The sequence below is a fragment of the Apium graveolens genome, chromosome 2 (assembly GCF_009905375.1).
Source record: "Apium graveolens cultivar Ventura chromosome 2, ASM990537v1, whole genome shotgun sequence".
NCBI classification, from domain to species: Eukaryota; Viridiplantae; Streptophyta; class Magnoliopsida; order Apiales; family Apiaceae; genus Apium; species Apium graveolens.
The window spans coordinates 26,288,605-26,311,350 of record NC_133648.1 but is presented as its reverse complement, the minus strand read 5'-3'; the positions used below and the strand labels follow the sequence as shown (position 1 = coordinate 26,311,350).

The window sequence follows — 22,746 nt, the reverse complement described above, 5'->3', positions numbered from 1 at the left end:
TATATGAACAGCAGAGAAACATAGTAAACCATGTCGCAATAAGTAAAGTTGATAGAAAATCCACAAAACTAATAACCCAACAACTGATGTGCTTACTTGGTTCCAACAAGTGAAGCCCCTGAAAATTTATCCAAAACCTCATAAGTATCTGTTGCACTTTTACTCTTCCCACCAGAAGAACTTTTACTCTTTGAGTCAGCAGTTTTGGAGTCGCTGCCTGCTCCATTTGGTGCACCCTTTTTAGTCTTCTCAACTGGAAGCTCTGACAATCGTGTTTCAGCCACAATATAGATTTTCCCTGTTACCTTGTTTCGGACCTGCAATTTCTTCCACTTAAAAAATATACCAGAAATAGATGACCAAAATAATAATTAAAAAAACTCATCTTCGAGAATTGCTACACACAGAAACGTTCAGTTCAAATTCGTAAAGAAACAGATGATGTGTATCAAACGACTATTGAAAACTTTGCTAATGCATTGATAGTTACCATACTAACAAAAGAAAATTATAATACATAAGGAACTTGCCATAAAAATACAATTACATGCATACACACACGTATATATAAAAATATATAATCCAAAAAACTAACAAAAGCAGTTTGTTTTTTGTTCATCACGAATTTACAAATAAATTTCAACTAACAGTAAAACAATGCACCACATAACAGTAACAGGTTTAAAAATAAATGGTAGCTCAAACGTCAGCATATTGCTACAGTGTGTGTCTATAAATAGGTACTGGCAGCCTAACCTTGATATACACAAAATTAGCATTCACGCAGAGGGCAAGATTACTGGGAAGCGTCCATGGTGTAGTCGTCCATGCCACGAATGCGGCACCATCTGAATCATCAACAATTGGGAAAGTAACCATTATCTCGGGATCAGGCACTTCCTGTACAAAAAAAGGAATGCAAGTGCTACAGATTTCAGAGAAGTTGTCTTATAAAGGTATGATGGAGTGGAGTGAAAATGTATTAATTATAATGGCCAACTGTGAATTACTTTTGTTAAATAGATAAATATAGTGTTGACCACTACAAACTTTGTTTGCGGACGCTTACATTAGTACAATTGCAATCATCTGAGCAACAAAGAATTGCATATGTTTACAAACCTTATAATTTGAATTTGCTTCAAAGTTGGAGAGAGGCGTTTTCAAGCCAGTACTGTATGGCATAACCTGAAATTAAATCGACACTTTTATTAATATAATTAAAATGTAGTTGAAAATAATAATGTAACATTCTACATTTTAACAGCCCAACCAGCTTAATCCCTCAAACAATTTACAAACCTAAACATTTCTAATATAAACGACTACACTCGTAATATAAGCCCCACAAGTAACCTAAAAACCCGTCGTGATTCTCATTTTCTAAATTTCCACCTGTAAAATATAAGAAAAATATTTCCACATTACTCCTTCAAGCAATTAAAAACCAAAATATGTGTAATAAAAACTACTACACTCATAATAAAATCCCCATGATTAAGCTAAAAAACGTCATGTTTCATATTTTCTACAAATTTCCAGCACACCTAAAACTCTCGATAAACAATTACCTAAAACCTTCAATTAACAATGTACACATTCATGTATCTATCTAATTACCCTAATTTAGAATTTTAATAAATTAAATGTAAATTTCACCTAAAAACGATTAACAAATTATTCCGACATTGATAACATTACTGATAAACACACCTTAAACCCGCGATAAACAAGCCCCTTCTTATGCAACTGCGAGAACACCCACCAAACGGACTCCATAAACTTCAAATCCATAGTCTTATAATCATTCTTAAAATCAATCCAGCGTCCAGTCCGCGTAATAACCTTCTCCCACTCCCCAACATACCTCGTAACAATACTCCTACACTCCTCATTATACTGCCCAATCCCCATTTTGAACACATCGTCTTTGGTCTTAATCCCCAATTTCAAATCAATCTCGTGTTCGACAGGCAAACCATGGCAATCCCACCCGAATCGACGCGTAACGTGGTGGCCAGTCATGGACTGGTAGCGAGTGACAATGTCCTTGATGGTGCCAGCAAGGATGTGGCCGTAGTGAGGGAGGCCGGTGGCGAAGGGTGGGCCGTCGTAGAAGATGTATTCGGGGAGGTGGGCGGTTTTGGAGAGCTGGGTCTCGAAGGCGTTGGATTCGGCCCAGAATGTCAGAATGGACTCTTCTTGGGCTGGGAGTGAGAGGTGTTTCGACTCTACGACGTCGTCCATGGTGGACTTGAGTGGCGGTTTGGGGGTTGTGGTGGTTAGGGTTTTGAAGAGGGAGAGTGTGGAGAGGGGTTTGTAATTGAGAGGACGGCGTGAAAGGGGCGTTAACATATAAAGCTTGGAGTTTTGCTTGCTGCTTACTTAAAAAGCTAATTACTTTAGGTGTTACGATGGGGATTATTATTTAATCGCTTGCTAATGACCAAATTATTGAAATTCTACATAATATTCACATATATCTTTCGATCTAATATTTGTCTACATTTGATTTCAGTCATGACAACTATGTTTTCTGATAATAGTTTCTTATAACATTCGCATAAAAATAATTTGTACTCGTCACCCTGAAATCTTCGTATTATGAGATTAATAATCTCTTAGGAGTATGTGTCATAAGATTAATGAACTCACAGATTTGCTCAAATGTTTTTCTTATATACATTAAATTTCGATATATGTTACATTTATATACGTTTAAAACTTTTAGCATTATGTTTTATTCGTGTGACAAGATTATATGTCTTGTTCTGGTGACAAGGAAATAGGCTATCGTATTGTATCATCTCTGTTAGGTGTATGTAACCGCGAATGGAAACTTCATCAATGAATCTTGAGGATATGTATTCAAGGCTAGTATTAGACGAGGAGGATGGAGGGGTGATTATCCTAGAGGGAGAGGTGACAAAAAATCAACGAACGTATGTTTTGGTTGGGAAATTTCTTACAGAAAATAATATCAATTTTAAAATTTTAATGCCATGAGAAATGTCATTGCTTCATTATGGCGGCCAAAAGAAGGAATGAAAATACATGATTTGGGGGTGCAATGATATTCGTTTGTGTTCTATCATACTATGGATTTGCAGAAAGTTTTAGATGGAGGGCAATGGACTTGCGAGCAGAGCTTGCTAGTGTATCATAAATTGGAAGAACATGAAGATCCACATTTGGTTAATTTACATACGAGTGACATCTGGGTTCAAGTATATGATCTACCTAAAGGGCTTATGTCCTAGACTATCTCTAAGAGTGAGGGGAATTTTGTGGGGAAATTTGTTAAGTCTGATCCTGCAAACCTAACTGGAGGTTGGCGAACGTATGCTCGGATACAGATAATAATGAACATGGACAAGCCATTAAATAGACATATGAAGATAAAGAGGGAAGGAGGAGATTGGAGTTGGTTAATTTCAAGTATGAACGATTGAGTATGTTTTGTTTTGTATGTGGTTATTTTGGGCACTCTGAGCGAGACTGTAATCTAGTCTATGTCAATCCTGATAAAGAAATTATTCAGGCGTATGGAGTGTGGTTAAGAGCCCCGACAAGGAACACTAGTAATCAGAATCTGGGAACAAAATGGTTGCGTAATGGAAGTGATGGTGATAAGGTATGGGAGGAAGCAAAAAGAAATTCACAGGTGACAACCGTCGTACGTGGAGGGGATAGGGTGGCAGCGCAATCCATGGAGGTAGATGAAAAATTATCCGAGATTGTTGGAGACGTTGGTGAGGTTAGGATACGACAGAAAAATCAGGAGAGTGATATCGGGGATAATATTTTTCCAAATCAAAAAGCTGAAAATGCGGGAGAGAAAGATGTTGAACAAATAATTGATATCCTCGATCCGAAAAGAAGACGGATTGATAGTGAGACTATTACGGAGAGTAATGTAAAAGAAATAATATATGGGCCTGGTTTATAAAATGGGTCAAAAAACTTGCTAGAGGGAGGACATGTGGATCAGGCCCGCCTAATCCAATGAGTATCATAGCTTGGAACTGTCGTGGGTTGGACAACCCACGAACAGTTAGATTTATGAAAGAAATCACATTACAGATTAAGCCCAGTTTTATTTTCCTTTTTGAAACGTTAACTACAAAAAATAGGGTCGAAGCTGTTTGTAAAGAGTTAAATTTTGTGGGGTGTGCGGTGGTAGATGTTGTTGGACATAGTGGGGGATTAACTTTGTTATGAAAGAATGAAGGAGGATGCACTGTTATTAAGTTGCATAAGCACTTCATCGACTTTGAGGTGGGGAACGATCAGGTAGGACGACGGCGATATACTGGCTACGGGTGTCCAGAACGAGGGAGGAGACATGAATCATGGAATCTTATTCGGTATTTGGCTGGTAAATCAAACCTCCCATGGTGTATTCTCGGAGACTTCAATGACATGCTCTTTGCGGATGAGAAACGAGGAGGTAACACTCACCCTTGTGGGTGCTTAAATGGTTTTGAGGATGCAATTAGAGATAGTGCATCCATGGATTTAGGCTTTATGAGGGAAAAATTTACGTGGGAGAAGTCTCGGGGGAAAACTAATTGGGTGCAGGAGCGACTTGACCGTGGATTTGCAAATCAGGATTGGCGAGATATGTTTCAATCGGCTGAGGTTCGGGTGGGTGAAGTGGCTACTTCTGATCATCTTCCGCTCCATCTAGAGCTAAATAAGAAAGTTTATGTGTCCAAATACAAGCGTTTCATATTTGAAAATGTATGGATCAAAGAGCAGGAGTGTTTTAATTTGATAAAAAACAGCTTCGAACATATGGAGGAAAAAGAATTATTAGAGAAAGTTGAATACTGTTGCCTGAAACTTGATGAATGGGGAGGGGTCAAAACCAAGACTTCAAAAGAAAGATTTAGGATTTTCGGTATAAGTTGCGGAACTTAGAACTAGAAAAGATATAGAGGGTATAAACTCTTATAATGTTGTTCGATGGGAGTTCCTGCTTCTACTAGAAAAGAAAGAGATCTATTGGAAACAACGGGCTAAGTTGTTTTGGTTAAAAAATGGGGACCAAAATACCAGGTTTTTCCACAAATATGCATCTGCTCGTTAAAATAATAATGAAATCCGGCGGATAAAAGATGAGGCTGGAGAATGGGTGGAGACCGAAGATGGAAAACAAGAGGTTATTATAAATTATTTCTCTCAGTTATTCAAGTCTTCTTGTGTAAATGGTCGATTATCCGAGAGAGAAAGAGTTAATCAAGTTACTGCATCGAATAATACAAGTTTACTGGAAGAAGTTACATCTGAGGAGGTTAAACATGCAGTTTTCTCCATGCATCCGGAGAAATCGCCAGGATTAGATGGGTTGAACCCTGCTTTCTTCCAAACGTACCGGAGTATAGTTGGACAAGATGTAGTTATATTCTGTAAGCATTATATGTGTACAGGAGATTTGCCGAGTGGCATCAATAAATCGCTTGTTTGCTTAATTCCAAAAGTGAAAGTGCCAGAAGCTATGACTGATTTACGGCCTATTTCCTTATGCAATGTGCTTTTTTGTACATTATCCAAAGTGTTATTGAATAGATTAAAGTCTTGTTTGAAGTACTTAATATCGGATAAGCAAAGTGCTTTCGTTGAAGGAAGAGTGTTAAATGATAACGCCTTGATTGCTTTCGAGGTTAATCACTATATAAGAAGATTGTCTTAAGGAAAAAATGGCATGGCAGGTTTCAAAATAGACATCTCAAAAGCATATGATAGATTGGAATGGGACTTCAGACGTAATATGCTAATAAAATATGGGTTCTCTGAGCTATGGATTTCAAGATTAATGGGGTTTATCACCTCAGTTTCATATACTTTTGTTAGAAATGGTAAAGTATTTGGAGATGTGATACCATATCGGGGAGTGCACCAAGGGATCCGATATCTCCTTATATTTATATCTTGTGTGCAGAGGGTCTTATCTCTATTATTCGTCGGAATGAAGAGGTGGGACTACTACATGGTTGTACTATCGCTCGGGGGGCGCCTACAATATCACATCTATTGTTCGCGGATGATTGCTATTTTTTCTTCCGGGCAAACAAATCAGATGCCTCTATTATGAAACGAATTCTGGAACGATGTAAAAGTATATCGGGACAGAAAATCAACTATACAAAGTCATCAGATAATTTCTCTCTAAATACAAGTGTGGAAAATAAAAGCGATGTTTGTGAGCAGCTGGGAGTAAATGCAGTTCAAAAAATTTGTGAATATCAGTTCTTTTTGCTCATGGTGCCAGTTGAATGTCGAGGATGAGATACATGTCCTCTTTGATTGTTATTTTGCAAAGGAGGTGTAAGGAAGGACGGGACTTGCGAATGTGGTTCAGGTATGGCCAAATGATAATGTCATGGCAGTGTTAAAGCGAGCCTTTCAAAGTGACAACAATGATCAGAATGGGTTAGTGGGTCTGGTATGTTGGAATTTATGGCATAGAAGAAACAGTTGGGTTTGGAATCGATTAAATGCATCAAGTTTTGGTATTCAGTCATGGGCGTGCAGTATGCTTGTTGCGTGGAAACGGGCTAGGGATGAAGCTGTCAAGCAAGCCAGGCAACAACATGGCAGTAGTACTCGATGGTGCAAGCCTCCAGAGGGTTGGGTTAAAATTAACACTGATGTTGCATGTAATTTAAGTACTGGTCAGATGGGGTGGGATGTGTTATCCGTGATGACCAGGGATGTTTCATTCGGGCTCATTGCAAAGTGATTCATGGTCGCATTCAGCCTAGAGAAGTAGAAGCATTGGGTCTTCGAGAGGCACTCTCTTGGACAAAAGAATGGCGGCAACATAAATGTATTTTTGAATGTGATGCAAAAGCAGTGGTGGATGCGATTAATACAGAGGGATGAAGCTCCTATTTCCATACCATCATTGAGGATTTTCGGGATATTATGAAACACTTTGATGAAGTGTTAGTCATGTTTGTTTCTAGGTCTGTGAATTCGGTAGCGCACTTATTAGCAAAAGTTACGGTTTCTATGCCAGACTCTCAGGAGTGGTTAGTAACTGCTCCAGATTTTATCATTTGTAATGTTACTATTGATGCAGCTTAAGTTAATGCAAGTACGTTTATTCAAAAAAAAACTTTCAGCATTATATCATGTATATTTTTCGATCTAATATTTGTGTATGTTTAGTTTTAGTCATATGACGACAACTATATTTTTTTATAATAGTTCCTTGTACCATTCATATAAAAATAATTTGTGCTCTTTACGCTGAATTCTTAGTACACTAACCTATTATTTTCTTAAAAATAATCTTCGTATTTCACTCAAAATAACAAATTTTTAGAATCGTGTTAAAATCATGTTCAGTTTAAAAATATATTAAGAAAGATGAAATCTATTTATACAGTTAAAAATTGTTTTAAATGATAAAATAGTAAACCTTTTAATTTATATATAACAAATATCTAACTTTCATGTATGTTAGAAATATAATTAAAAAAATTGAGGATCATTAATATTACTACACATACTTCGAGGCGAATGGATCATTACTCTAAGAAAATATACTTCCGTCAAGATTAACAATCATGCACCCCAATTATCCTACTTTTAGCATTAAAATGTATCGTTATTTAAAAATATTATTTATTCGCATTTTAAAAATATAAGTGTCTTGCACATGTAAGCATATCACTTGAGACCTTCATTGTTTCAACTTAATCTTAAATATCGAAAATAATATTTTGCGACAATATAATCACATGCCAAAAAAGCAAAAAATACTTATATACATAAATAAATACATTAATGTCATCAATTCACCACTAAATAAAATGAATATACTGTCAAAAACTGCAATTAAAAATTTATCAATTCGAGCAATTTAGAGGATGTCCGTGCATTGCACCGGCTATAGAGTTAGTTAATGTCTAATTATTAAGTAATAAGTAATGATTATTAGGCATGACTACCTAAATATCAAGTATAAACTAGTAATTTTGTGGGTTTTTTTATAAAACTTTCCTCTTAAATAATAATATTAAACTAATGATCATATTTGATTTTTTTAATATTATGACAGCTTAAATAAAATTTAAATAAATCCATATATTTTAATTAATTAAGTTAAATTGCTTTAGATTAATTACCAAATTTGTACTATTTATTAATAAGGGAAATCATCTATGTATGTAAATACTTATTGTTTGTATGTATGTATGTATGTATGTATGTATGTATGTATGTATGTGTATGTATGTATGTATGTATGTATGTACGTATGTACTTATTTATAATACAATAATTGATAATTTTTAATATATGAATGAGAATGTGAATTAAAATATTACATAGATATTATTGTAGAGGTATAATTGTCATACGAATTAATTTGCTCCACAAACCCCTTACGATGTTAACAACCTAAGAGGCGGTAGGGGTATATGATATATCACGTAATTATTAATAGTGAAGTATAAATTGTACATATATGTATAAATAGTTTATTTTATTTTTTATTTCCTATAATTTAATATAATATTTAGTCATTTCATTGTTTTGGAGGACGATGTTAAATTTATGACAAATAAGAATATATGAGTATATATCTATGTATGTATGTGTGTATGTATATGTGTATGCATATATGTATGTACGTACGTATGTATGTATATATGTATGCATGTATGTATGTATGTATGCGTGTATGTATGTATATATATATACATATATGTATGTATGTATGTATGTATGTATGTATGTATGCATGTAGTAATTTATATATATATAGAGAGAGTCATACTCAAATAGAAACTAAATTAAAATAGAAACTAAAAATTGCACCACTACCAATATAAATGCACTCCCCCACACACAACTCCACCTAATTCCCTTAAATTTTAATTGAATTTTTCCCGTCAATTGGTGAACTATTTTTAAAATCTAACTTCGCCATATTTTCATAACTTGACGTATGTTATTGTTATATAATGTGTAGTTATATAAGTCAAATATATAATGTGTAGTTATAAACGTATGTTATTGTTGTATCATAAATTTCACCCGATTATTTCTAAATTACTTTTATGTTTTTATATATATTTTTAAAGTTAAAATTTGAAAAAAGAAATAAATTCTTAATGTATATTTTAAGGACGGTACATAATTTAAGTTATTTATGCATTATTTGCCTTTAAATTTTGTATGGCTTTCACTATATTTTAAATAAATTCACCATGGATAAATTATTGTCATTTTCGATCAAATGTATTGTACATTAAATTTAAAATTTTGATAAATTGATAGATTTAAAAAGATTAATTATCATTAGTTTGTTTATATTATTGCTTAGATTGATATTAAATTGAGAATTTGTTACTAATATTAATTAAAAGAAATGGGTTATCCTTTTATGACAGGCTTTATATATGATATAAAGCCAATATAAACTAATATTTTATCATAACATATATAATATTAAACAAATATTTTATCCTAACATATATTATATTAAACCAATATTACGTTATTTTAGATTCAACGTAGTTTTACCGATTTTTCAGTACTATAAAGTATTATAAAATCTAGATTTAACTGTTTGTACAATTAAACAAATATGTATTGTTAAACACAGTATGACATTTGTGGGGATATTAAAGTTAAAGCATTTTATATATTACATCTCCCAAGAATAATAATGTCATGCACAAGACATATGTAGTAAAGCATAATTATTATGGCGCGTATTATACACTAAAGTATGATGAGCATTCTTATATCATCAAGTGCAAAATCTAAATTAAAGATCTTTTGGTTAAAAATATAACCATAAAATGTGAAGGGTCTATTTAGCCTCACTGTTACACATGCATGGATTCACTTTGATGATAAGTTCATTAAGTATAATTATAACTAATTTAATACACCTTTTAATTATCTCAGACACCTATTCACAGTGTTCTTACTCTATCATATTATCTACTCATACAACTGTCATTTCTAAGACTAACCAAAACTATGGAAAATCTTCAATCGAACATTATCAGTTTGATCTTTTCTTACATTATTATCCATGCAGATTCTTTCAACAGTTTTGCAAGACTGTTAATGGCTTGGTTAAATAGGCAAACCTCACTGAGAATCAAAGAAGTTTTGGACAAGATGGATTGGGAGGCACTATATCAGTTTCATCATAATCCAATCGAGGTTACACGTGATTGATTTCATAGTTTCATAGCTTTTTCAGTTCGTAACAATGTTGACCAAGCGATGTTCTACGACTCAGTTCGGAATCTGTTTCTCAGGAAAAATGTTGATCACTATCTCTTAGTGTTGGCTCATATATCATGTAATAATTTCCCATCTTTGTTCGGTTATATTTTCTTTAAAGCTATATTTAGAGGCCTTGAAAGAAGGCAGACTTGCCAGGAGATGTATGAATTGCTCAATAGAATTGACATGAGGTCGAAGTTGATCAAAGTTTTTAGGTTGTTTGAAGAGATGTTTGCTTACATTACAGGCATAAACTATCTTTTGCATGTATATAAGTTTTGTCCAAATGCACGAAATTTAGACCCAATGTACCAGTTAGAAGGTCATCCTTATGGAAATGAATTATGGGTATCACTTTGCGATAAGACTGTTGAGCCTGACTTTCGTGTTGAGGGTGAAGTACATAGCAAAAGTTTAAATATGTCTCATTTGTGGAACACTAATTGTGAGCATTGTGCTACTTAACTCATTCTATACAAGATTCTCCGAAGTAGTTTCACTGATTAAGCATGTTAGATATTCTCCTACATTGCATGTGTTTTAAAGTACAATGCAAGGACATGTTACGGATTTTTGTATTTTTGAACATATGTTGTGAATTTTTAAGGCCTATAGAAGGAGCAATGTACAACTGACTTATTGCAATTGAATTTACATGTGTTATTAGTTTTATTATTAATCATATCCAATAATAGAAGTAGTTAATAAACAAGTATTCCAATGTTAAAAGCACCTTATTCTTTCTTAGTACCACCATATGAGGAGAATTCATCACGTAAACAATTTAATACCGTGTACCACTCTTCCTTAACTTTGCAAATATAGAATATTTTGAACATTAACTACATATTTTAGTACAATGTATAGTTTATAAAATCGTAATCATGTCAAGGTTTAATTCTCCTCATATATCTTTGCATGATAGGCTTTATAACAACCATTCATTTAGTATATAGTTAGTAATCTTGGGCCTCATGTTCCACAGAAATTTAATTCCAAGCTCCTCAGAATAATCATCAAGAACTTCCACCATCTCATACCTATGTCTTACCTCGTCTGGAGTTGTGTTGTCCAATTTTCTTGACCAGTTTCAATATATTGCCCATATGTCTCCCTTTTTATGATAAATCCTAACATATTTCTCGCTGCCAGCCATCTCCCGACCAAATAATGAGAAAAAATATTAACTTGATCAAGAATGTATGTGTTCATTACTCTGAAATATCCACAAGATTTAGTATACCCTGAATCCAGCCAATTCACTAATCCAAATTCAGTATCAGTTTTGGAGCTCAAGTATCTAAAATGGACCTTGAATGGTTGCGGTGATATGATTTCTCAGATCAAACAGTACAATCGAGGCATGCCATCTTCTTCATCATATAATGCCGATATATGCTTTGGTTGGATGCACTCTTTTGATATACCCTTATCAAAATCATGGAGTTTGAGTTTGGGACTGATTTTGGTACTGACTTAGCTTTCTTGAGTTTTTGCTGTGAAGCGGCCTCTCTTTGATTATACCAACCATTCCTTTAAGCATTAATTCATGATAGTTAATCCTTCATGTTGTATCTTTTCATTAACCCACTTCATATCATAGTAGCACTTTATTAATCCTCAACTTGATCATCAACATTCTGTTTGTCATCACAATACAATTTAGGCATTGATATTATGCACTATTGGATTTCTTATAATCGTCATTTGCTTAATGCAGAAATCTTATTAGCGAAGATAATCCTCACATTGATTTTAGATTTTAATGAAGCAATATGTTCCTGTAGTTTTTTTAAATGGTGATTAATCCTCGCATTGATTTGAGATTTTAATCAAGCAATAGGTTCCTGTAGTTTTTTTTTGAAATTGACGATTATGTTTTTTGGTCCATCTTTATTATTTTTTATTTATTCGTTAATATAATTAAGAGTTCACCATCTCAGAATACGATATACCAATTACTTACATTTATCTAACATATCACATTTAAAAAATTGTCGGATAACAAGCTTGCGTAGCGCGGGTAAAAGTCCCTAGTTAAAATAGAAACTAAAAATTGCACCACTACCAATTTAAATGCACTCCCTCACACACAACCCACCTAATCCCCTCAAGTTTTAATTGAATTTTTCCCGTCAATTGGTGAACTATTTTTAAAATCTAACTTCACCATATTTTTATGCATCCCCCAACAATCAGTATGAATACCATATATGATATATGTCGACGATAAATCACTATTTTTACCTACGAGAATCACTAAACTCTACAGATTCCGAAAATAGTACCGATTTAACTTAGTGATTCGGATAGTTTAAATACTGATTGATCGTCGTAATATACCAAAATATGCTATGAAAATTTATGAGAGGGAGATGGAGAAAAATACGGTGAAGTTATATTTTAAAAAAAGTTAATCGATTAACGGGAAAAATCAAATAAAAAATGAAGGAGAAAATATATATATGAATACATAGTGCACATGTAGGAGAGAGAAAGAGGTTAAATATGTGGTTGTTATTGGTTTCTATTTGATCATTAGCCTATATATATTATATGTGTGTGTGTGTGTATGTATGGATGGATGGATAGATGAATGGATGTATGTATGTATGTATGTATGTATGTATATGTGTGTGTGTATTATTGTGAACTTATAATCCAAATTATAATCCAAGTATTATACGTATCTAAATAAGAATACAATGTTTGTTTTTTCATTCGAAATAAAGTTTCTTGTACTGTAATTGGAATAAGTAAAAATTACATATGATATATTAAATGCGATAATAAAAAAATATATAAATTATAATAATATTATAATTTTAGTCCGTACTTATGAAAATACATATGTAATTATAAGTATAAGTCCTTAATATATAATAATGGAGTAGTAATAAAAATATATATTTTTAGTAATTAATGAACCAGATGTAATTAATATTCATGAGGGGTACATAAGTAATTTCAAATTATTAAATTGTCTCAATGAACACCCTAGTTGTTGTATTATATATATAATAGATAGTTTAACTTTGATGATAATATGTGGATATTTATTCTCGCTTGCTAATACCAAAATAAAATAGTAAAATAAATGTATTTTTTTGTCAGGTAGATACATGTATGCTCACTTATTGTTGTTGGGGTGTTATGAAATAAAAGATAGTGGTAATAATTTTAAGGACTTTTCTTAAAAGTATTCAAGGTCAAAATATTTTTGACAAAAATACTATTATTAATTAAAAAATTGTAAAAACATTTTTTTTAATTTACAAATATATACTATTTTTCAAAATATTTGTACAAAAATACGGTTTTCTGCAAATCGACTAAATGCAACCTTCAACAATTTTATGCAACTCCATGCAATCTCGTGCAACCTCAAATGTAATAGAAAAAACTTGATTCAACTACATGCAACGTTCAACAATTTCGTGCAACTCCATGCAATCTCGTGCAATTTCAAATACAATAGAAAAAACTCGATTCAACTAGTTGTATATATGCTTGATTTTGATTGCACCGTATTTTTGCAAATATTTTTTGAAGATAATAAAATCGCAAAAATACTTTAAAAATTAGTATTTTTTATAATTTCTCTAATTTTAATATATAAAATTAGTGTGGTGAGAGTGTAATAGACAAAATTACTACTATTATGTTTGATAAATAAAATTCTAGAGAATACTAACAAATTACAAAAATCGTTTATATTGTATCACAAAATGTGATTTTAAATTTTTATAGTATGATTTTTGAATTGTTAACAAATCAAAAGATATGATTAGTTTGCATTTTGATATTTTATAATGCGATTCAAATTGCATCAATTATATATTATATAATATCAATACATATATTTTCGCTCAGTTATACCATTTTTTCAAAAAAAATTATATAAGATAGTTATTTTCTTTAATTTCAATTATAGACTTAAATAGTTTTTTTATTTCTAGGTTCACGAACAAAAATACCGAAAATATAAAATCACATGAAATTAGACCTCTCTTCCACGAGGAATAAAAGCATAACATGGAATCTCCCTCATTTAATGAACACATATTTGCTAAAGTATAAGTAACTTTATTAGCATTTTTATAGTTAAACCCAACTTTAACACAACCACTCCAACAAATTAAATTTCTGATTCGAAATATCAACGCATCTTTCATTCTACAACCTTCATATGAATTCGTCATATTAATTGCTTCCTCACAATCAAAAGCTACAATAAACTTAATATATTGATACTTCACTGCAATCATTAAACCCTCTTTAATCACAGAGAATTCCGTTAAAAGATGAATAATCTTAGTATTGATATATATACTTATTGCCCACAAAACATCACCAAAGTTATTTTGATATATAACAGTGTTACCTTTTTAAATAAGTTCCGGTATACTCACGAGGAGCCCATTTTGCACATAACTTATATTTGTTTACTTATCTTCTTCATCACTTCTGTCATACATAAGTGATGATGTCAAAGATTACTGAAGATAACAATATCATTAGTGTCCCTGATCAAGGTATGAAGCAAAGCTATATGGACATCTGATCTAAGGAGAATAATGAACTGTTACTTTTCATAATTTGTTAAGCTTGGGGTTAGTCTTGTTAACATGCATGAATGTGTGAAGCAATATTCTCACCAATTGGGAGAAATTATTGTGCAAGATATACATTTACTTCAACAATACTAAGACATTTTGTCAACCCTAAGTAAGTTGTATTGTGATCTTAATATGTATTTTGTACTTGTAACATTTATAGTCTATAAAATGTCAAAGGAGCGGACTGGAGCCTTTTTCTATAAACAGTATCAAGCCTAAGAATTCTATCTGGAAGAAGATCAAGAAGATCATGTCTCAGAAGAATTATAAAGAAGCTTGGAGTTGAATAAAGTTGTTTTAGGAAAAATACTCTAAGTCAAGATCTCTACAAGTCACATATTTAATATTACAGAGAAGTCATTCGAGAACTCCAGAATAGCTTATAGAGAAGTTAGGAAAGCTACTAGAGAACTCAGAGAGATATCGACAAGTCAAGAAGACATGAAGATTGGAGATATCGACAAGTCATTTCTTCACTAGAGAACTCAAAGTTATCGGCAAGTCTACATTCATTAGAGAACTCTGAGTTATCGATAAGTCTAAATCTACTAGAGAACTCAGAGATATCGATAAGTCAAAATTCACTAGAGAACTCTAAGTTATCGACAAGATAAAGTGAAGACATGATGCTGAGAAATCTCGAAAAGCTAAAGTTTCATTCGAGAACTCAAAGACCTCTATAAGTCAAATTTACTAGAGCATTAGAGATCCAAATAAGTCATTTTACTTATCGAGATGTCAAGATCTCCATGTGCCTAAACTGGAGATCTCGAGTAAAATTCTCAAAGTAGAGAATCACATACCAGTTCAATATCCAAGATTAACAATCAACAAACAATCCAACCAGCTGGATTGACAAGTCTACAAAAAGCAGATTGAAGAATGTACAAGATCAATGGTAGAGATTAACTGACAAAGGAAGATCAAAGTGAACACGGGATGCTAAAGATATGCTAAGCCAAAAATGGAAGATCTACTTTTCTATAATTAGAAATGACAAGTGACAATTTAGAAAAGCTAATAGCATGTCTTATTGTACATTGTGTAAACCAGCAGTTAACTAAGGTATAAAGTTAACACTGGTCCTTTAGTCAGTTGTAACAATTTAGATCAAAATTCTTGTAACACTCAAAAGGAGAAGCTAAACTCTTTATCAACAAAGAGCCTAAAAGTTTTGTAGAAAAATAGTCTTAATTTTAGTATAAAATTAAGTGAGTTTTGAAGATCTGTGTTCTTTATTTTCTGCAAGCTTAAATACTGCATGAACACATTTCATTACAAGATTTAGTTTACTTTGTTCAACCACAAACATTCAAGAAAAGCACAAAAACAGTAAAACACATTCACACCCCCTCTGTTTGTTATTCATTTCCTAATAACTTCTTCAAAATCATTGACAAAATAATGACACTAGTCTATAAGATTAGCTAAACAAGTTTATATTCTTCCATGTTTATGCCCAATCCTAATGTACTAAATATGTCAACCTATAGTTGCAAATAACTTAAACTTATTAATATAAATATCAACAGTAATAGAAGAAAGAAATGATAGAATATCATCTTGAATATATTTTTTAATTATCTTTAGAATCCACTTACCTTCCAATAGGGTCGACATATGGGTAAGGCGAGCACCTAGAGTACCACATCAACAACGGGCACCAAATTTTTTAAATACATGTAGTATACATGACATAATTTTAGTTCTATACATATATTTTTATGCATTTTAATAAGCATTCAAATGCTAAAAGCATTTATATATTATTTTATCATTATTTATTGTAATAACCCCAATTTTTGGAATCTTTGAAACACTGATGAATAGTGATTTTGCTGATTATGCTGATTAAGAAAATTTTTCATGTCACACTATGTAAGAGTTCTTTTATTAATATTCTGAGGTCTTATTAGTACTCTATATGGTATATAAGTGTATGTAAAGATCGTCAGAATCCAAATCCGAATACTTTGATTTTTCCCGAAAATCCACCATATACTGAAAGAATTGAGTATAAGGTAACATGATTAAAAGAATTTAAATTCAAGGATTATAAGAGAGGATCATAAAAGGAATATAAATTATTAAGAAGGGTTTAGGGGAACCCAAGTAATAAGATCCCGTATATGATCTCTCAAATGATAAACGAGAATGAAAGTTAAGCGAACCGTAAAACAAATAAGCGATCAAGAGACAAGCTTGTACAAGAAGCCAAGGATTGTGACATCATCAAACCACAAGGAAGAGACATGTGGCAAATGGATGACATAGGCATGGTGACATAAGCATGACAAATGGAGGGATTGGTTGGTTGATTTTAAGCCATTCATTTTTTACCATGATAAAAGGATAATTAACAAAACAAAACAAAGCAACCAAGCCAAAACAAATCAAAAACACAAAATACAAGTTGACTTTCATTTCCTTCAAAAAGCTCTCGGCCAAAACCAGAGCAGCAACTTCAAACTACCATATCTCCTTCAATACTTACTCAAATAGTATGTTCTATAGCTCTTTGGAAAGGTATTGAGATGGCCTACAACTCTTGTTCACAAGTCTCGTCCAAATAAGCATGGTAAGACCCTCGTTTTGACAGTTCTTTAAATCTGACTTTTAGAAATTTCAAAACCTAACTTTGTGTTCTTGATTTTTTTGGAAAGATCAAGCTTGTAGGAGGCTCCCTAAGACTTCCTAGCTACTCTAATCACTTCAAGGAAGGTATAACACCTCCAAATCCTAACTTTACTTTGAGTATTATGATGGTTTTAATGGTTATAGTAAATGAGAAGCATGATGCTTGTGTGTTTAGAGTTTGGATTGGATTTGTAGTGATTTGGATGTTGAAATCTTGTTTATAGTTAATGAAACTTAAGTATAGCTAGTAGTTCATGTGTGGGGTTGTATAAATTGGAAAATCTTGAGGTTTGGGGACTGATGTAGTAAGGTTTGGATGAGGATTGGTTGTATTGTTGGTTGTGAGTTGAATGGTGGTTGTTTGGAGTGGTTTAAAAATTGGAAATCGCGTAAACATAAACGTCATAATGCCCGATTTTCCTTAACTGTTCTGTTCTTAACTTTAGGGCCCGAGAAACTCACTGAAAGATTCTAACATTTGCCATGTTTAGATAGTTCATGTTACGAGCTTCGTTTTGATATGTGGTTCGCTTGAATCCGATGTACGGTTTAGGAGAAACGACCATTTTAAGTAACAGCGTTTCGCGAACGAACCATTACCCCTCGCCTTACTTTGAAACCTTGGTTAAGACCTAAAAGGACTAATTGGAGGATAAAATATTTATGTAAAGTGTGTTAGGAAGTTGGTAAGGCACTCGCAAAAGAATCGCCTTAAAACTCGTAATGGTTAATTTATTAAAAATGGTGGAGCCGAGGGTACTCGAGCGACTTAAGAGAATCAGTAAGCGCAAAGCGAGCGTTAGAGTCTAAATTGGTTAAAGTATAGGTTTATAAGTGACTTTGGTTTAATTCTAACTTATATGTTGTTTATAGGTTACCAGACTCGTCCCAAGCCATTTGTAACCCCCAGTCGCTCATGCAAGTTTTCTACCCGTTATACTGTTGTGGTGATGTATACTTTTGTATATGCATTATCTTGTGATAGATGCATGATTGTTATTAGCAAATTTTTACAATATATTGTAGCATGTGATATGGTATATATGCATGCCTGTTTCGTATTCTTGATACATATATCTGTTGATTCAGTTGATAATACCTATGCTAGAGATAAGCGGCAATTTGCATATACCCTTAGTATAGGGGACCCAAAGGTAAACATTTTTCTAAAACCGGGAGTCGATGCTCCCGAGTATAATATATATATATTTATATATATATATATGAATAGTTTTTAAAACTATTATTCAAATAAGATTTATTCGATAACTTTATTTTATTAATGAATATTATTTTGAATATTCATTCGAGGGCTTATGACCCCGTTTATTTTATTATTGAATATTATTTTGAATATTCTTTCGAGGACTTATGACTCCGATTATTTACTAAATAATACTCTTTATTTTATTAAAGAATAATGTGTCGATAATCAAACTTACTTTTGATTATCCAAATAAAGATATTACTTTCGTATAAGTACATCTTTGGTTATTTAAGATTCATTTCAAGTATAAGTTTTACAACTTCTACTTCAATTATTTTTATAAAGATTATTCTTTATGGGAATATTATTTAAATAATAATATTCAGATATTTTCTAATATATTGGGACTGATTTATTTTATTAAATCAGCATTACTCCAAACATCCTTAAAAATGTTTGCGAGTCTTCAAAATGATTTTAAAAGTTAGAGCGGATCCCAAAACTCATTTTTTTTTATATTTAAGATCCTCCTTTCGAAGGGGATTTAAATACTCGCTCAAAACCTGAGGGATCCGGCTCTGTGGCATGTTTTATATTCGCAACAAGGTTGTTGTCTTGATAAAAGAGTTTTTGATTACTTACCCAATACTCGGGAAGTAAAATTCTTGGAACAAGTTAATCCATTAACAGGCATCGCCTGGGAAATATCGATGAGTTTTCCTTTCCAACTAGATACGACTTCTTGGTGGAGCCGTATCAACAAGTTTCTACTTGGGGAAAGTGGGGACGAGCTTTACGTTTCAGAGTCATGGATTTCATCTGAACTAGGAGTGGCGTAAGTGGTCGAGTGGCGCCGACCCAACCTAATTATATTGGCCCAAATGGCCTGGAAGTTCCGCTAAGACGGTCCATTCCTTAGGAGTCCAGTATTCGGTTGACAAGTAAATCCGACAGGTTCTCCTCTACATGTAGAAAATGGCGGGGTGGTACTACTGCGACTGATCATCGTAAGTGGTCTTCCTGGCGCGACAAACTCCCGTAATGAGTTCATCATCCAGTTGGATATTTCTGCAACACTACCCAGAGCACCTCGATAGAAAGGCTACGGTTGGGCGATTGTTGAGTGTTGGCAGGGGCAAGCTTTCAAAATGATGTTTGCATCAAATGAAGTATCTCGTAACTTCATTTTATTTTGATGATATTTTAAAGATTGATTATATACAAGTTTTGTCTTGTAGCTTAATCTATGGGATGAACTAATTATAACTTGAACGGTGGTAGTTCAAGTAGTATTCGGAAAAGATATAAGTATATTGGAGTATCTTGTAACTTCATCTTTTAAACTTATATCTAGTAAATGATTATCTTATGCATGACAAAGATTTTCAGAAAAACGTCGAGACAAGGTAAAATATATGAGATCACCTTGCAACGATATTTTATACAGTTATAAACTGGAACTCTGTGTATATTATGCATGGAAGAGGACTTCCAAGATTTTGAAAAATATATATACATATATACTGAATATTTTGCGACTTGGTCGCGATAAGATATCAAACTTGGTTCATTTCTTCTTGACCAAGACTTTCATGAGTACTATGAGAATGCTCATACATTGTAAATCATTATACATATTATTTTGGTGGGCTTGTTGCTCACCCTTGCTTTCTTCTTTCATCACACAACATCAGATAGACAAGATGAACAGGACCAAGCTTCCAATTCGCAAACGGTTAGAAAATGTTCCGCAGTTTTCTGGAAGCGTTGATGCCGCCGTAGCTGAGGTATGAGCTACCAATAGGCTAGGTTTTCAACTATTGATAAACCATACTTATGTATAATATGAATTGTAATAATGGTAAAGAAATATAAATTTATTCAGAACCTTCTTGAGGTGTAATGGCTTATTATGTTGAATAAAATGACTTGTGTTATTTTTTTGGGTATTCATCTCTGAGACTATAACTTGTGGTGTGTGTGTGTATATTGTGGGGTCACAGTACGCAGTAGTTGATTGTTTATTAAGATTAGGTGTTATTAAGGGAAATGGAACTCGTGATAACCCGGATCCCCGACCCCGGATTTGGGGGTGTTACATTTATAACTAGTTTCGTTTGAATACAAAAAAAATTATGTTGTGCAAGACATGGCTGTACACAAGAAGACTAAGTCATCTTGACAGCCTTAAGGATAAGTTGTTTGATAATCTAATTTTGTATTATGAAATTGTATTCCTTGATTCTGTAAAAATATTAAGTAGATTAGACCCAAGGATTTTTCTGTGAACAACCATTAAGTTAAGGAATAAACTCTGTAAAAAGATAAAACCCTGATCATGTCTTAGAGAGGAGTGTAGCAGCTTGTATTTGAATAATATTGTTCAAAGAAAAATGTTCTAAATCATATATCGACAAGTCACAGATCAAGAAATATCGAGAAGTATGTCAAGAAGTCCAAAATGACTTATAGGGAAGTCTCAAGAGATATCGATAAGTCAATATGCATGTAGAGATCTAAGATATCGACACGTCAAAAAGAATATGTAGAGAACTGGAGATATTGACAAGTCATTTTTTCATGTAGAGATCTAGAGATATCGGCAAGCCAAATCCTCATGTAGATATATCGGTTACTATTTAGACAGTGTAAACAACAGTATTAGACATGGGTAGTTTAACAAAATCGACGTGTTTAACATTATTTAACTTCATTTTTTAAGCGAACGGATGTTATAAGGGACATTCAACAACGGCTAACTAAAGCTAACCGGTGTAAAAATATGTAATAAACATTGGCTAGAAACCGATGTTAAACGCTAATGACATTTAACATCACACGCGAAGACATCTGTTCAATTTTTTTATAACAACGGCTAAAAACTGATTCCTGATGCCATATTTCTAATAGTCTGAGACTGGTTCAGATTAACCTTATTATCAGTATTTATTGGTTTGACTTTCTCAGTTTCCTTTGTATTACACTTATCAAAATTAGTTTTATCAGCATATCCTAATCATGATCCCCAACAACCATTTTCTATTAAACCCTGAGTTGTTTTTTCTGAACTAGTCCAAAGCTTAATTACTTCCCTCTCTTTGGCTAGTTCCTTTTATAGATAAGCATGTTTTTCTAATAGTTTTTCTTTAACATACAAACATCATCTCTTTTCTTTTGAGTTTCCAACATGAAAATCAACTCAGTTTCTAGGTGATCATTTATTTTATTAAGATCAAGGTTTTCAGTTTTAATCCCAGAATTTTCAAGAGTTTATTCCCTATAACTAACATGCAGAGATTTAAGAAATAACCTTAGTTCACTAATATCATCAGCATTAAAAGAAAGTGTGGTTTGAGGTACCTTTAATTCAACAGTGTTAGCCTCAATATCGGCATTTGCCATCAGAGCATAGTTTACACCATCATCTGCTTCCGATGTATCATCCCAGTTCTTCTTAGTGCTGATCAAGGCTTGTTTCTTCTATTCTTTTGGCTTTCTGCAGTCAGCTGTAAAGTGTCCAACTCCATCACCGTTATAACATTTGATTTTTGACTTGTCAAAGCTTCCAGATTTTGACTCATTTTCATCAGAGTTTCTCCTGTAGTTCCTTCTATTAGAGTTTGAGGAACTGGATCCTTTTCTGGAAAACTTCATGTTCTTGTTCTTGAAGTTCTTATAAGCCATTTTCTTGAATCTTTTAACCAAAAGAGCAGCCATTTGCTCAATATCTTCATTGTTATCATAATCACTTTCACCATCTGATTCACTTTCAGAGTTTAAGTTATTATCAGAGTTTGATGACTTAGTATCAGACTTTACAATCATAACATTGCCTTTGGAGTGGCTTTTTTCTCCTGGCTTTCTCCCTTGGTTCTTCTTCAACCTTAAGTGCAACCTGTCTTACTTTTGGTCATTTTCTCTTGCTTTTTTGCTCCATCTCCAGTTCATGAGTCTTTAGCATATCATAGATATCATCTAGAGATGTATCATCAAGATCATAATTATCCCTTATTAATGTGACTT

At 32.8% G+C, this 22,746-nt stretch overlaps 1 protein-coding gene and 1 long non-coding RNA gene across 2 annotated transcripts in view; one reads left to right on the top strand and one right to left on the bottom strand.

Annotated features, from left to right (window-relative positions):
• The window catches only part of LOC141707165 (isoleucine--tRNA ligase, cytoplasmic), a 30,743-nt gene extending 28,380 nt beyond the window's left edge, over nucleotides 1–2,363 (bottom strand). The window contains exons 1-4 of the mRNA XM_074510193.1: nucleotides 1,714–2,363; nucleotides 1,123–1,188; nucleotides 757–900; nucleotides 97–317 (exon numbers count right to left, since the gene is read on the bottom strand). Coding sequence (XP_074366294.1) covers nucleotides 97–317; nucleotides 757–900; nucleotides 1,123–1,188; nucleotides 1,714–2,355 — 1,073 coding nt within the window. The 5' untranslated portion in view covers nucleotides 2,356–2,363. The remainder of the gene's footprint in view (nucleotides 1–96; nucleotides 318–756; nucleotides 901–1,122; nucleotides 1,189–1,713) is intronic.
• Nucleotides 2,364–17,296: 14,933 nt separating this feature from the next.
• On the top strand, nucleotides 17,297–20,620 carry LOC141705874 (uncharacterized). Its single transcript, XR_012568516.1, has 3 exons — nucleotides 17,297–17,457; nucleotides 17,543–17,600; nucleotides 20,418–20,620. It is a non-coding gene; the product is annotated as an uncharacterized LOC141705874 (long non-coding RNA).
• Nucleotides 20,621–22,746: the final 2,126 nt, after the last annotated feature.